The sequence below is a fragment of the Emys orbicularis genome, chromosome 3 (genome assembly GCF_028017835.1).
Source record: "Emys orbicularis isolate rEmyOrb1 chromosome 3, rEmyOrb1.hap1, whole genome shotgun sequence".
Taxonomy (NCBI): domain Eukaryota; kingdom Metazoa; phylum Chordata; order Testudines; family Emydidae; genus Emys; species Emys orbicularis.
Window position 1 is genome coordinate 159,128,649 of NC_088685.1, and position 14,496 is coordinate 159,143,144.

At 41.9% G+C, this 14,496-nt stretch overlaps 1 protein-coding gene across 2 annotated transcripts in view; it reads left to right on the forward strand.

Annotated features, from left to right (window-relative positions):
- Window positions 1–14,496, forward strand: part of CNIH3 (cornichon family AMPA receptor auxiliary protein 3) — a 79,714-nt gene that overhangs the window by 38,662 nt on the left and 26,556 nt on the right. Inside the window, exons 2-3 of one of the 2 annotated variants that reach the window (XM_065401861.1) lie at window positions 3,285–3,353; window positions 6,970–7,017. In XM_065401861.1, the coding sequence (XP_065257933.1) occupies window positions 3,285–3,353; window positions 6,970–7,017 (117 nt within the window). The remainder of the gene's footprint in view (window positions 1–3,284; window positions 3,354–6,969; window positions 7,018–14,496) is intronic. The other variant, XM_065401863.1, reaches the window with a different exon arrangement.

Sequence of the window (14,496 nt, forward strand, 5' to 3'; positions counted from 1 at the left end):
CTGTATGAGTTCATTTGCAGGCATAGTGATTGCCTCATTTCACCCACAGAGTTGTTTGTTTGGGGCATTTGATGCATTGCATGAGGTACGTAGGACCCATGGATCTTGAAAGGTGTAATCATCATAGCAATGGAGATATGTCTGAGGTTTTGCATCTATTATGGCAGGATCTGGTGCCACATGCCTATCACAACAGGCGGTATACCTCATTCAGTGCACTAAATGCCCCAATAACAACTACGTGGGTGACATGAGAATCACTACACTCTCGAATGAACTGACACAAAAAATGATGTTGTCTATTCTGGCATCCTTACCTGTCATATATCACTTAAACTGTACACTGCTTTGGGCAAGGACTGTCCTACATTTCTTTGTGCAGCACCTTCACATCAATAAGACTAACAAACATTTAATAATAATGCTGTGACATGAAGAGTTATCAGCTGAATACATTGCAACCTGTAGTTTGTTATTGAAAATGCCACAGTTGTTTAATTTTAAATGTTCTATAACTTGGTAGAAACAGTGTTGTTAGAGCAGGAGACTTGGAGTCCTTGATTTTATTCTCATTTCTGCCACTAGAGTGCTATATGGGCTCTGGTCTGGCAAGTCTCAACCTTTCTGCACCTCTGTTTCCATATTTGTAAAATGGAGACAATCATAACTACTTAACAGGATTGTTTTGAGGCTTACTTGTTCATAAAGCTAGGCAGTTTCCATGTTGTGGCCACTGTTTATTTCAGTTTCAGAACAGCTATCTCATTGGATATGTCTATGCTGCAAAAAACCAACAGCAGTGAGCCTCAGAGCCTGGTCAACTAACTCGGGCTTTTGGGAATCACACTACGGGCTAAAAATAGCAGCATAGATGTTCCTCCTTGGACTGGAGCTTGGGCTCTGAGACCCTCTCCCCTCACCAGGTTTCAGAGCCCAGGCTCCAGTCCAAGCAGCCATGTCCACATTTCTGTTTTTAGCCCTGTACCGCAAGCCCTGGGTTCTGAAATTCACTGCCACAGGTTTGGGGTTTTATTCAGTGTAGACGTACCCATTACCTTTCTGCATTCACCATCTGTTGTGTCTACCTGTTGTCGACTCTGAGGAAACCATACTGGGAATTGTAGGCCCAATTCTTGTCTCATTTAAACCAATTTTACACCAATGTGTCTGTAGTCACTTAAATGGAGTTACTGAAGATTCCCACTACTGTAAGGGTATGTCTACACTACAGGATTAATCCGAATTTATATAATTCGAATTTAGGAAACCGATTTTATAAATTCGAATGTATTCGGCCACACTAGGCACCATTAATTCGGTGGTGTGCGTCCAAGCTACCGTAGTAGCATCGATTTCCAGAGCGTTGCATTGTGGGTAGCCAATAACATCTAATTGCCAATAACATCGAATTGCGGCCACACTAACCTTAATTCGGATTAACAATACCGATTTTGACGCTACTCCTCTCGTCGAGGAGGAGTACAGAAATCGAATTAAAGGGCTCTTTAATTCGAATTAAATGGCTTCGTTGTGTGGACGGTTCCAGAGTTAATTCGAATTAAAGCCACTAAATCCGAATTAAAGGCGTAGTGTAGACCAGGCCTAAGTAGAACAGATTCAGACCCAGTGTGTTCAGGGTACTTAAACACCAGAAGGATACAGACCAAGTGGGTGGAGTCAATAGGAGAACAACAAAAATAATGAATGGACTGAGGTGACTGACTTATGAGGCAAGGTTAAAAGAGCTAAATCTATCCAGCTTGGCTAAGCAGTGACTAAGGAGATGGTGGTGAGGGATGTCAGAATGACTGAAGAGTGTAAACAGCAAAAGCCAGATCACCCTCCCCAGAGGGAAAATCCTGAGGGGTTGTCATCAGCGAGGAGTTTTCCTTAGAAAGTTCTGTCAATGGGACAGAATTTGTTCTCCACCTCCCCAGACCTCTTGCAGAACAAGCAGGAAGTTCAGCCTATATAATCCTCAGATGACCTCTCAGATCTTCATTCTTCTTGGAAGAGCCACTGCAGGCAAAGGGCCATCCACACCAAGACCCTGTGCTTCCAGACTTTGAGGCTCTTTGGTGGTGGCGGGAAGACAATACAAATCCCCCGCTTGGTTCTGACCCTTTGTGACCAGGTGAGAAGTGAGCCAATCTCTCAGCAAAGTGTGGGCTACGCTAGAGCTGTTTTTTAAAAGCATATTTTCCCTGAAAAATTTAGGAAACAAAGTGTGTGTTTGTTTAAAAAATTGTCATGGAATTTTCTGTTTGTTTTTTTTTCCAGTGAAGCAAAATGTTTTGTTTGAGTTTTCACCCTCCCCCCCCCCCCCCCCCGTGACAGTTTTCAATTTTTGGCTTTCAAGGGGTGTTTTTATGTTTAGTTCCTGCCTTTCTTTCTTCCTTCTACTTTTCCAGTGGGAAAGAAAAGGTAGGGGAGAGGAGAAAAAGGTGGGAGGGGAACAAAACTGTAAAATAAAAAAAATCTATTTTTGAAAACTAAAACAGTTTTTTTTTATTCAAAATAAAAAAATATATATAAAAAATTGGAAAATTGTGAACAAAAACAATTTTTTCATTAAAAATTTCCTATTGAAAAAGCTGTAAGGAAACAAAACAAAGAAAAAGGCTGAAAAAATGTTGACCTGGTCTTGTCTACACTGTATGAAAATTTGAGACTCCTTGCTCTATGGATCAAACTTTTTCTGGCTGGGGTGAGATGTGGGGGTGTATGATCTAACTGGCATAACAGGTCTTTTTCATTTCTAATTTGTCTGATTTTGTGCTTAACCCCCTTAATGTTCAAATAGCAAAATAATCCTCCACTTCCAATTAAATCAAGTTGCCTTCTGACTTTTCCTTATTTCAATACAACACCCTTTTCCAAAACTCTCAGTGTTAGGACTATGGTTTATCACATTTATCTGTAGACAAATGAATTCCTTTTTAGAGTTTTGATCTCTGAAAAATACTATAGTAGCACATATTTATTGGAGGAGTGATTCAACCTGGCAGCGGGTCAATATGTATGTCCTGTTATAGCATGACCTATCACTATTACTTTGTATAGTGATCTTGTGGCTGAAGGTAGCTTTGTGAAATGTGTATATATATAAATGTGTATATGTTTAGTTCTGTAAAATGATATAAAACATAATTCATTAGTTATATTTGGTATGAATTTCAACCAAAGTTAATAAGAATAGATTTTAGTAACTACTATAAAGAAAAAGACCTGGATTCACTGGCATTACTGCTGTCATTACAATGTTTGAAAAAATTATTTTGCAGATAATCGCCTTTGATGAGCTAAGGACAGACTTCAAGAGCCCAATAGACCAGTGCAATCCAGTTCATGCAGTGAGTACAGCCTGAGATTTGCCAAACATTAGATATTGAATGGAAGAAGATGTGCTGAGCTGTCAATGGAAAATATACAAATGGATTTAGGAGTCCCTTATGAATGTAGTTGTAGTCCGTAAGAGCAGCTGCTATTTACTCTTGATTTAGCAACCCATCTTAGTCTGATGGTCTAAAGGGATCTTTACTCAAGTAGTTCCCTTTCTTGCTGGAGATGGCATGAGAGCACTTAGAGATTCAGAAAGAGAAGTTGAAATGTGATTGTAGGGGTTTTGTGCATCTCTTCATTTTGAGGCACACTTTTCCCCCTTTAAAATCCTTTTCCTCCTCTGCACCCAAGCGGTGGGCTGACCATTTTCTTCAATGTTTGCAGTGGTGTTGTAGCTGTCTCGGTCCCAGGATATTAGACAGACATGGTGAGTGAGGTAATATCTTTTATTGGACCAATTGCTGTTGGTGAAAGCTTGAAATTTGTTGACTCTCTCACGAACAGAAGTTGGTCCAATAAAAGATATTACCTCATCTTCTTCGAAAGTGACCCATTGTCTGTACTGACTACTCAAGGACTTTGATGAGGAATGCAATCATCACCTTTCTGCCTGGAGGTCTCCCCTACACTAAAGGGGAATAACTCACTGAAGTCAATGAGGTTCCACCTGCTTACAGTAAAGGATAATTTGACACAGAGGCTGTAAGCTCTGCTATGCTCCAGCAATCTGTCAATTATGTAGGAGTCTGGGAGAAATTTAACTAAATGTAGACTGGAAGAAAGGGGTGCATCTCCTTTGAAAGTCTGTGGGACAAATTCTCTGGGGACAGAAACAGTTGTATAGATTACATATTGGATAAGTGGCAAAGATTTGGCATCAGCTGTGTGACCGCAAAACAGGTAAAATTAAAAAGTAAGGGCATGTATCAGGAGGTCCAGCCAATGGGCAAGAGACAGCTTTCCCTCTTCCCTTATTTTAACATATTCTTGACCTCTTTCCAACATTCCTGGTTTAAGCAGGTGCAAATTCTGCTCTCAGGTGAGCCAGTGTTAATCAGAGTGATTCCATTGGCTTCAGTGAAGTTACCCCACATTAATACCAGCAGAACAGAAGGCAGAACTTGGCCCATTGACCTCATTGGGAGTTGCATTTGTTTTCACTACAGGCTGATTTTTGTCACCACATAATATCAAATTGGTGTATAAGTTATACATATCTTGCACTGCCACCAAATGCCAAACAGATTCGAATTACAATACTTGGCCACTTAAATCCGTTTCATGACTAGTTTATTCCCAAAACGTAACTTATGCCACCTTTTATACCACCATCGAATATGACATCTTAAGGGTAGTCTTGAACCTGAGTCTCCCAAGAAGCTTTGTACTACAGAATCATCGAGCCAGTCTAAAGTTAATATGTATGTTTATGTAAGTAATTGTATCTGTTAATCTACTAAAATAAATCCACCCCTAAAATAGTAACTGAAAATGGAAACTGTAGGGAACAATCTCAACTGAAATATATTACAGCTTTTTCTATTAAAGTAATATTTAGGCCTATTTATCAATGTTTCTTAATTCTCCTCATGCATTTTTGTCCTCATCTTGTGATACAGGCACACTTTCTGTGCCTATCTCTGCATCACGTCCCAGTAATATATTTTGTTCCTAAACTTGTATAGTGCCCTAGAGAGAGAAATTGCTTTTGTTTTAGAATGCTAATGTAATTGGCTTCCAGGATAAGAAAGTCAATGTCTGTGTGTCCCTGTTCAAATCATGTTAGTGATTTAATTAATTAATTAATTAATCCCAGAATGTTCAGGAGTTTTCATTTACTCTGAACAAACATTACACAGACAGTGCCCAATAAAATCCTGCAAGTTATTCTGTATCAGTAGCACCATTTTGACTCTCACCTAGCAAACTTTCTGTAATAGCTCAAACAGTATTCTCATGATACTTTCTCCTGTTCAGTGTGGATGTTATTCTAGCACACTAGGAGAGATTTTTTATGAGAGTAGGCATTTGCTCTGGTGTCATTCACCAAATGTTTTTCCTTCTTCCCCTATTGTGTATCAGTTGGTGCCCACATTTCCATCTAGCTAATTGTGTGGACTCCAGATCATACTATTTTAATGTCTGGTACTAATCAATTTATTCTCACAGCACCCCTGCTAGGTAAGGGAGTATTATTGCCCCCATTTTACAGAGAGGGAGCTGAGTCACAGAGAGATCAGTCAGGAAGACTATGGCAGAGTTGAGACTCAAACTCGGGTCACCTGACTCCCACTGTAGAGTCTAAAGCACTTCCTCTTCCAGAAGACCAGGCATATTTAGCCCCAGACCTGCAATGGGGAGCTATGTTGGCAGAACCTTACATCAACATGGACTTCCCATTGAAGCCAATGGTGCTTTGCGCAGGTGTAAGAGTCCAACCACATGGACCCCATTGCAGGATAGCATCATAGTCTGAGGAGCTTCTTGACATAAAAGGTGCCATGTTAAGGCAAAATATTTCTGTTGTACCTTCCACTGTCTCCCCAGACTGAAACCTTTTTTTAGGAGAAATATAATCCTCACAAAATGGAATCAGCTTAAAACAGTTTGAAAAACACAGAAGGTGTAGAGAGAATTGGCTTCACACATTGGTTCATCTCATTATTTGTTTCAGAAAGGTGACTATACATAGTAGCTTTTGCAATGTCTAGAGAAAAAGCTTAACATCCCTCAGGAGACCGTACGGTATACACCAAGCCACTTCTCTAATTTATTGTAAGAAGAGGTGTAAAACTTCTCTTACTTTTGAATTGCTCACTCCTCTTGGGCACAGTGCAACAGAGTCTGTTCTGTGCTAGCTGCAGTAAATGCAGAATAATTCCATTGAGTGTCATGGCGTTACTTTGGATGTACCCTGATGTAACCAAGAGCAAAATCTTGCCTGGTGGCTTGAGTGATGTGTCGATGCAGAGCGGGAACATTGTTTTGCTAGTGAATTTCTCACCTATGATCCATTTAACAGAAAGCCTGTTAAAGTTTTTGTTTTGACTTTCCTTGCATCAGCTGAGCCTGCATTGTCCTAAACACTGGAATCCTCAAGTGCAGTATCTTTCAGTTCATATAAATGTCTTCTGTTTTAAAAGGATATTTCTAGCATATTACAAATACACTGTAGTAGCCTGATCAGCTATAAAAGTTGCACATTGATAGAGCGTCTTGGCAATTGTTCTCTGTGTGGAACCACTACTGAAGTTAGTGGGAATCTGAAAGTTTGTGCCTCAGTCTCTCTGGACCAATTCAGCCTTAGTGTAAGAAGGCACAAATAGTGACTTCAGAGTTGTTGCCCTGCTAACTTTAGGGCTAAGTTTTGTCTCTGGTTTGTTTTCTCATATGTTATTGGGAATAATAATTACCTTCCTCACAAGGGTGTTTAGACAACTGAGTGAATCAATTTTAAAGTAATATCTGAGAGATAAATATTACTAGGCCAAATTCATCCCTGGTGTAACTCTGTTGATATCTGGATATAAGCCATGGGTGATTTTGGCCCATTATGTTTGATATATTTTCTTCAATTAATTACACAATATAACCTCCCACCACCTTTTTCCCATCTTTCTTTGACAGCGAGAGAGACTAAGAAACATTGAGCGCATCTGCTTTCTTCTGCGAAAGGTGAGCATAAACCAACACAGGCTCTATGACATTGAAGAGAATTAAGACCATCAGATGGCTGTTCTGGGTACGTTCATTTCCCCGTCCCACTGATCCTCCACCATCACTCATGAAATCTGAGATTCCAGTGCGGAAATTGGAATCAGTGTTACCTTTGAAAAACAAAGTGGAGGTAATGAGAAGGGGCTGCCATCAGTCAGGATTTCCTGACAAGACCTGAACGTTTCAGAACATTCTCAGGTTCAGATTTAATAACCTGCTTTTTGAAGGTGGTGATTGGTTTCTGGAGGTGTAACTTGTGAAAGTTATGGCTACATGCCCTGTGCTGCCATCAAGATCTGAGGTTTATAATTATTCTTTGCTGGACAGTCATTTACTAATTATTTGATAAATGGAGCATTTTATTTGTATGAGTTCAACCTTTAGAGTTTCTTACAGGCTGAATGAGAATGTTGAGATTATAGAGGCTGACCCTATGATGGTGCTGAGTTACTTCAGTTTATATGGGAGTAAAGGGTGCTCTGCTCTCTGTAGGACTCATCCAGTAATGGGTTACACATTCTACTGTAATTTAAGAATGGAATTTTAAAAAGCACTCAGTGTTGGCTTTACTCTGTTCCCATTAAAGTCCCATTGATTTCATTGGATGCAAAGGCCTGGTCCACACTAACCCCCCACTTCGGACTAAGGTACGCAAATTCAGCTACGTTAATAACGTAGCTGAATTCGAAGTACCTTAGTCCGAACTTACCGCGGGTCCAGACACTGCAGGCAGGCTCCCCCGTCGATGCCGCGTACTCCTCTCGCTGAGCTGGAGTACCGGCGTCGACGGCAAGCACTTCCGGGATCGATCTATCGCATCTAGACAAGACGCGATAAATCGATCCCAGAAGATCGATCGCTTACATCCGGACCAGGAAGTAAGTATAGACGTACCCAAAGTTAGACCAACACTGAACATGTTTGGTTTCCTTAGGGTGGAGTTTTCAACATAAGCTGTAACGTAAGCTCATCAATGGGAGAATAGCACCAGTGACTATCAGGACCAAAATCACAATGCCCTAACACATGTGCTAAAGGAGCAACATGGGAGTGAGTACAAGGCTCTTAACCTTGAAGCAGGCCAAACACTAGCTGTAGACATGATCACATGTACTTAGCCAGTATATTATGCAAGCTGCTTACATTGTCTTTTTAAGCCATTCTGTCTCTGAACAGATGAAGAAAAAAGACCTGACCTTGCAAAAAAGTTTTAATAAGTGTACCTATGCACTGTGTTATAGAATTTAATGCAACATCATGATAATTAGCAAAACATTCCAGCCCTTAGAAGATGTCATTAGAATGTCCAGACTAGAAAGTATTTGTTGCTGCATTGTATCCATCCTTAATAGGTGATCAACTGTGTTTAAATACAGTGGGCCAAATTTATCTGTGCTGCAACTCCCTTGATGTCAATAGTGTTAGACTGGGGGGAATTTGGCTCAGTGGCCAAATTCTGTCATGAGATACATCCTTGCAACTCCTATTGACTTCATTGTGAGTTGGACATGTATTGGAAAGCAGAATCTGGCACAGTTTCCCAGGATATTGTAGGTAGGAGCCTAACTCAGAGGACAGATAGTAGAAGGGAAAGGTGGTGGGACTCAACTCAAGCTGCAGCCACAGTCCCAAGCTATTCTACTCTAATGTACTCAGGTTCCTATATAGTGCTCTCATCACCATTGTATCTGAGCTCCTAATTCTGCCTGTAATTGCAGAGTAGGTGGATGGTTCTGCTACTGTGATAAGCAATGAAATAGCTAACACTATTGACTGCACATGACTATGTTCAGAACAGCTGGGAAACTCAGTTTCAAAATGTTGTGATCTTGGCAGTGCTAAGTACTGGCTCAGCTTGATCCCAGGGCCTGATTATGTTATAAACAACTGTATTTGCACTAGGGAGGGACCCTACTTTATAAAACACTTTGGTTGAATAACTTGATTTATACCAGTTTAAATTGATCATGGGAACAATTGTGAGCACACTGCTATCAAGAACCGTGTGTAATCACTTGCACTAGGCATCCGACGAGAGAAAATATTAATCCATACTAGCTAAACAACATAAAAAAGAATCAGTTCTTTTCCAGAAACCATTTTGCTGACTTAGCAGTCAGCTAGTTTCCAGCTGTGTCCCAGTTTCTCTGACAGAAAGCAACAGGTGGGTGGCAAATGTATTAATATATGTGAGTCCCCAGGGGAGTCCTTGCCCATAGGAAAGTTTAATTTTTATTGAGCCTGAGCCTCATTGCTAACAGCAAAGATGGTGCCTTTAGGCTAATTACTGATACTGCATACACCAGGGATCAGACTTCTAACTCACTTAAATTGTTTGTTAATGAAGCTTCTCCTCCCAGGTTCTTTGGGGACACATTTGTTTTAATTGGGAGATGTGATACAGGAAGAGGAAGAAGGAATAACTACAGAGATGTGCAGTCTTTTCAAGTCCAATATTTACTAACAATCGCTTTTGTGTACATAGCAGTTCTGGAGCATTCATGGTTAGTGGCAGAGCTTTGGGGAAGCAATTAAAATACTAAGTGTTTTAAGGACATAGGAAAATGTAAGGGAATATGTAGTTTGTAATGAACTCTAAAAGACCTTCTGATTATTATAACACTGCTGTGTGTGGCTGTGGGTAACTAACCTCAGTGTGCCTGTTTCCCTTTCTATAAAATGGGGAAATAGTAACATACCTGTTTCCTAGCGTGTTGGGGTTGGCTAACATTTTCAAAGCACTTTACAAACATAAAGCCAGCAGTCTTACTGTTAATGCCACTAGAACTGAATTCTTGATTTTTGGCTATAAACCTCTATTTTAAAGGGATTTATAAGTGGGCTGTAAATATGCGCTTCATTTCACTGTCCCAGGGTTCGACAGGGGAGTCTCTCACAAGTGATCATGAATACAGCTCCATACAAGTCACATATAGTGAGCCCCAATGGATGAAGAGACTGGATGGTTTGTCAGAATTATCTTGTAAATCCTTAGGTTTTTTTTAATGTCGTGGAGCTCATTAACAGGGCTTGACCATAGCTTGTGTGTAAGTATTTGATTATACTAGAAGATGTTACATAATTTGACTGAGTTTTCAAGCATGGTGGGGTTGACAAAGGAGGGATCCCACTACAGCCAGAACATTCACAAACATCACTATCTGATGTGAATTACTTTTGGAAAATGTTTACATACCATGAAAACAGTATCTCACTCAGGCGGTATGTAAAGCAGGTGGCATGTATGTGATGTTCTGGCTTTTATGTATGTGTATCACTGCCCTCTGCTGGAGAGACCTGCTCAAATTTTCTGCTAGACAATAAAGCTTTGATTACAAAGAGGCTATGAGCTTTGTTCAGACTTGAGTGATCCCTTGGATCCAGGGCCGGCTCTAGGTTTTTTGCTGCCCCAAGCAAAAAAATTTTGGGCTGCCCCCCACCCCAGCCCTGAGCTTTCCCCCTCCCTTCCCCCAACTGCACCCTCCTGCCGCCCCAGCCCTGGGTCACTGGTAACTCGCTCCCAGGGCGGGTCATTCAGCAGGAATTTTGGATGTGCACAGAACACAGACAGGATTGGTTCCCATATGGTTACAGAACTGCAGTAAAGTGGAACAATTTTCAGCTTGTGTGACTGGAGGATATCTGGATGCATATTATAAGACTGTCCTACATATATGAGGAAAAGTTGAGGTGCCTTTATTATTCTTTTGTTCTTTGTTTCTATGGGGAATGCACTATCACGGTCTTCCTTTTAAACAAATAAAACTAAAACTTAAAAAAAACAAGCAATGGCTGTTGAAAATAGCAATTCCAGTCCTAATAACCACTGGGAAGCATTTCTTGCTCAATTTATTCTACTTTTTCTACAGCAAGTTACAGTGGATCAGTATATTTGATTTGGGGGAAATGAAGTAACAGCTGCCCAAATTGAGCTTGAGCACTCCTGAATTTTGAGGGTGTTCAAATCTGGAAGGCAGGTGCTAGATTCCCTTTCTGAATATTAGCTATATCTGGAAAGGAAAAGTCAATTTCTGCTTCCATGGCTCAGAAGTGGAAATCCTCCTAAGTGCCTGGTACTGTATCTAAAGCTGCCCAGGTCCAGAGCCTCCCCTCCCTTACTTTTCATTTTAAATTCTAGTGAGATCCACATACCTCCCTTGCTAGGCTTCAGATAGAGAGGTGCACCGTCCATTTAGTCCCCGCAATTCCTTCTTTGGGGGAGAGCCCAGGGCTGGGGTGGCAGGAGGTGCGGGGGGGAGGGGGGGGGAAGAGCCCAGGGCTGGGGGAGCAGGGGAGTGCAGGTGGGGGCCAGAGCTGGGGCTGCAGGGGGTGTGGGTGGGGTGAGAGCCCAGAGCTGGGGCGGCAGGGGGTGCGGGTCGGGGGGGAGAGCCCAGGGCTGGGGCAGCAGGGGGGTGTGGGTGGTGGGGGAGAGCCCAGGGCTAGGGTGGCAGGGGGTGTGGGGGGGGAGGAAGAGCCCAGGACTGGGGCAGCAGGGGAGTGCAGGTGGGGGCCAGAGCTGAGGTGGCAGGGGGTGTGGGCGGGGGAGAGCCCAGGGCTGGGGCAGCAGGAGGGTGCAGGTGGGGGCCAGAACTGGGGCTGCAAGGGGTGTGGGCGGGGGAGGGTGCAGGGGGGGGGCGGCAAAAAACCTAGAGCTGGCTCTGTTCCTACCATTCACAGCAAGCTGCAGATTTCAGTACCATATTCCTTCCCCCACCCTTTCCTGTTGCTAGTGGCCAAGGGAATGCTGGGAAATGTAGTTCTTTCCCTGCTCCAGGGCTGGCTCTATAGGCAGGGAGCTAACCAAGGAACTACAGCTCCCAGGGCCCCCTGTTGGTTCTCAGCTCCCATGCTGGATTCTTGCGCCCCTTGCAAATCTGCCGCCCCAAGCAACTGCTTGCTTTGCTGGTGCCTAGAGCCGGCCCTGCTTGGATCACAATGTAAATGCCTTAAAGATATTATTTCCTGAAGCCAGTTTTAAAACTGGCTTCCCAGTGTGATACTGAAATTCTCCTTTATCTCAGAGGCCTGTTTTTTGGAGCTCTGTAGTATGATCTTCCAGTCATATGTGGTTTAGCTGGAAATCATACACTTTTTGTGTATGTACATGCCCACATATTTATTACATAAGCTGATTTACTTAAAGTATGTGCTAGTGATGCTGATAGCCGTGCAGGCTGGGTCTACATTAGCTTTCCCCCCCCTAAAATTTGTTACCAATTTTGCAGCTCTGCTGGTGAGAGCTCTACTCTAGGCAATGTGCCAATGGTGTTTTAACCATCACTGTTTGCAGTGTTGTTGTAGTCATTTTGGTCACAGGATATTAAAGAGAGTACCTTTCCCAGCTCTGAAGAAGAGCTCTGTGTAGCTCAAAAGCTTGTCTCTCTCACCAACAGAAGTGGGTCTAATAAAAGATATTACCTTACACACCATGTCTCTCTTTCAACCATCATGTCATTTAGACCAGCTATGAGTAGAGAAAGGCATGGTAGTTAAAATGCTAGTGGCGTACTTGCTGTTGGTACCATGGGTGGAGCTGAACTGGTGTTAGCAACACTGGGAAATTGTAGGAAAAAATGGCTAGTGTAGACACAGCCACAGTGCTGGCAAGAGGTAGAAAAGCTGTGGATTTCCCCTCAGCAATCTGGATGCAGAGCAGTGCTGTGAAGCATGTGTCTGACTTGGAGCAAGCTGTTCTCATTCTACATTACCATGGCAAGTCAAGAGCTTACTCCTGCATCATCCCTGGGAAGGTGGAGGAAGGAGGAATTGAACTGGCAAGAGACACTGCAGCCTGCTATGCCAAGTAACTGCTATGAGATTTTTAAAAGGTAGTTTATAATACTTAGCGTATACCATCTGTAGTCACAAGGCTTTTTCCATAGGTGAGTAGTACTAATGTTCCCATTTTACAGCCGTGGGAACAGAAGTACAGTGGGAAAATGAATTGCCCAAATTCACACATCAAAGCTGTGGAAGAGCTGGAAATAGGGCTCTGTCCTGGTTCACTGGACTCTCCTCATGCAAATGATCTAATGGGGATTTTTCTCATTTATATTAATTTTTTCTAATTTGTAGCTCATTAAATACCATAGTATTTTTTAATATTTTACAGTTAATTATGATGACTATATTACATTATTGGTGCACTGCACAACATTCTCAAGAGAAACTTATTTCTATGACAGATGCCTGTTGGAAACTTTTCTTTTCTTCTGGTTTTAAGGGCAGTTAGGATTTTCCTGTATTAACACATTTGGCAATGCGATGGAGCGTGAACATTGTAATACTACGACACTGCCCCAGAAGACAAATTTTAAAAGTGGCAACTTTATAGCAGGTAGCAATTCAGATGTGACTATGGACTGCATGGATTGGGAACAATGACTGTTAACCTCATTCCCCAACAGGGAAGTCCTTCCAGGTTAAAGGAAAACATTGTCTGGAAGGGAAATCTCCCATAACATCCTCTCTCAGAAGATAAATTCCAGACCCCAGTTTGCTCACACCCATCCTTTCATGAGCAATAAAAATGACTCTATGCGAAAAATGACTGAGGGTTTGTTTTTAAACCTAGTTAACTTCAAGCAAGATAGGGATACAAGAAGCAGAACTGGAATTGGAGTCTGTGTGGAAGGGGACTAAGATTGATAAAAGACAGATCTTTCACCTTTTCTACAGCTGTAAAGAAAGCATTTATGCTAGGCCAAACATAATATCTCTGGAGCTACAGGATTAGAGACATGCTGAGTCAGATCTTTATCCTTTTATTTATTGTTGGTAAATTCAGAAAGAGCAACAGGGAACAGTGCAAATTTCCAGAGTCAAAGCAACTGTAACCACAAAGTGACTTCGAGAGGGACATTTGCCCCCAGAGATGTTCCAGATAATTGTAAAAAAGAAAAATAGGGTTTTGGGGAGGGGGTTTACAATTGAAAGATAAACATTGCATCTTTCTTTTTATTTTTGGTGTATTTATGTAAGACAATCCTGGAGACTAAAGTCCTCTTTTGTAATTTACTATCACTTTTCCACAGAAAAGCTAGAGCATGGACAGCAGTAGTGCTAGGTTCACCACACTGCCCTACCAATGTCCCTCAGCCATAACCTGGATGGAACACTTCTAGGGGTGAGAGGCCCATAATGATAATACGTTGCACTTCTTCCAGTTTGCTCCATTGGAAGATCTCAAGACACTTTGCAAATGTTAATTTCTCACAGCAGCCTTATGAGGTAGGTAATTATCATTAGCCCTATTTTACAGATGACAAAACTGAGGCACAGAAATGTTAAATAACTGGTACAAGGAGGTCACCTAGCAATTTACTGGCAGAGCAGAGATTAGAACCCAGAGGTCTTGATTCCCAGAGGTGAAAGATTAGTGTACTAACTCACTGCCTTACCTGAAGAATAGTTCATGACAGCGAGAAGAGAAAGCTA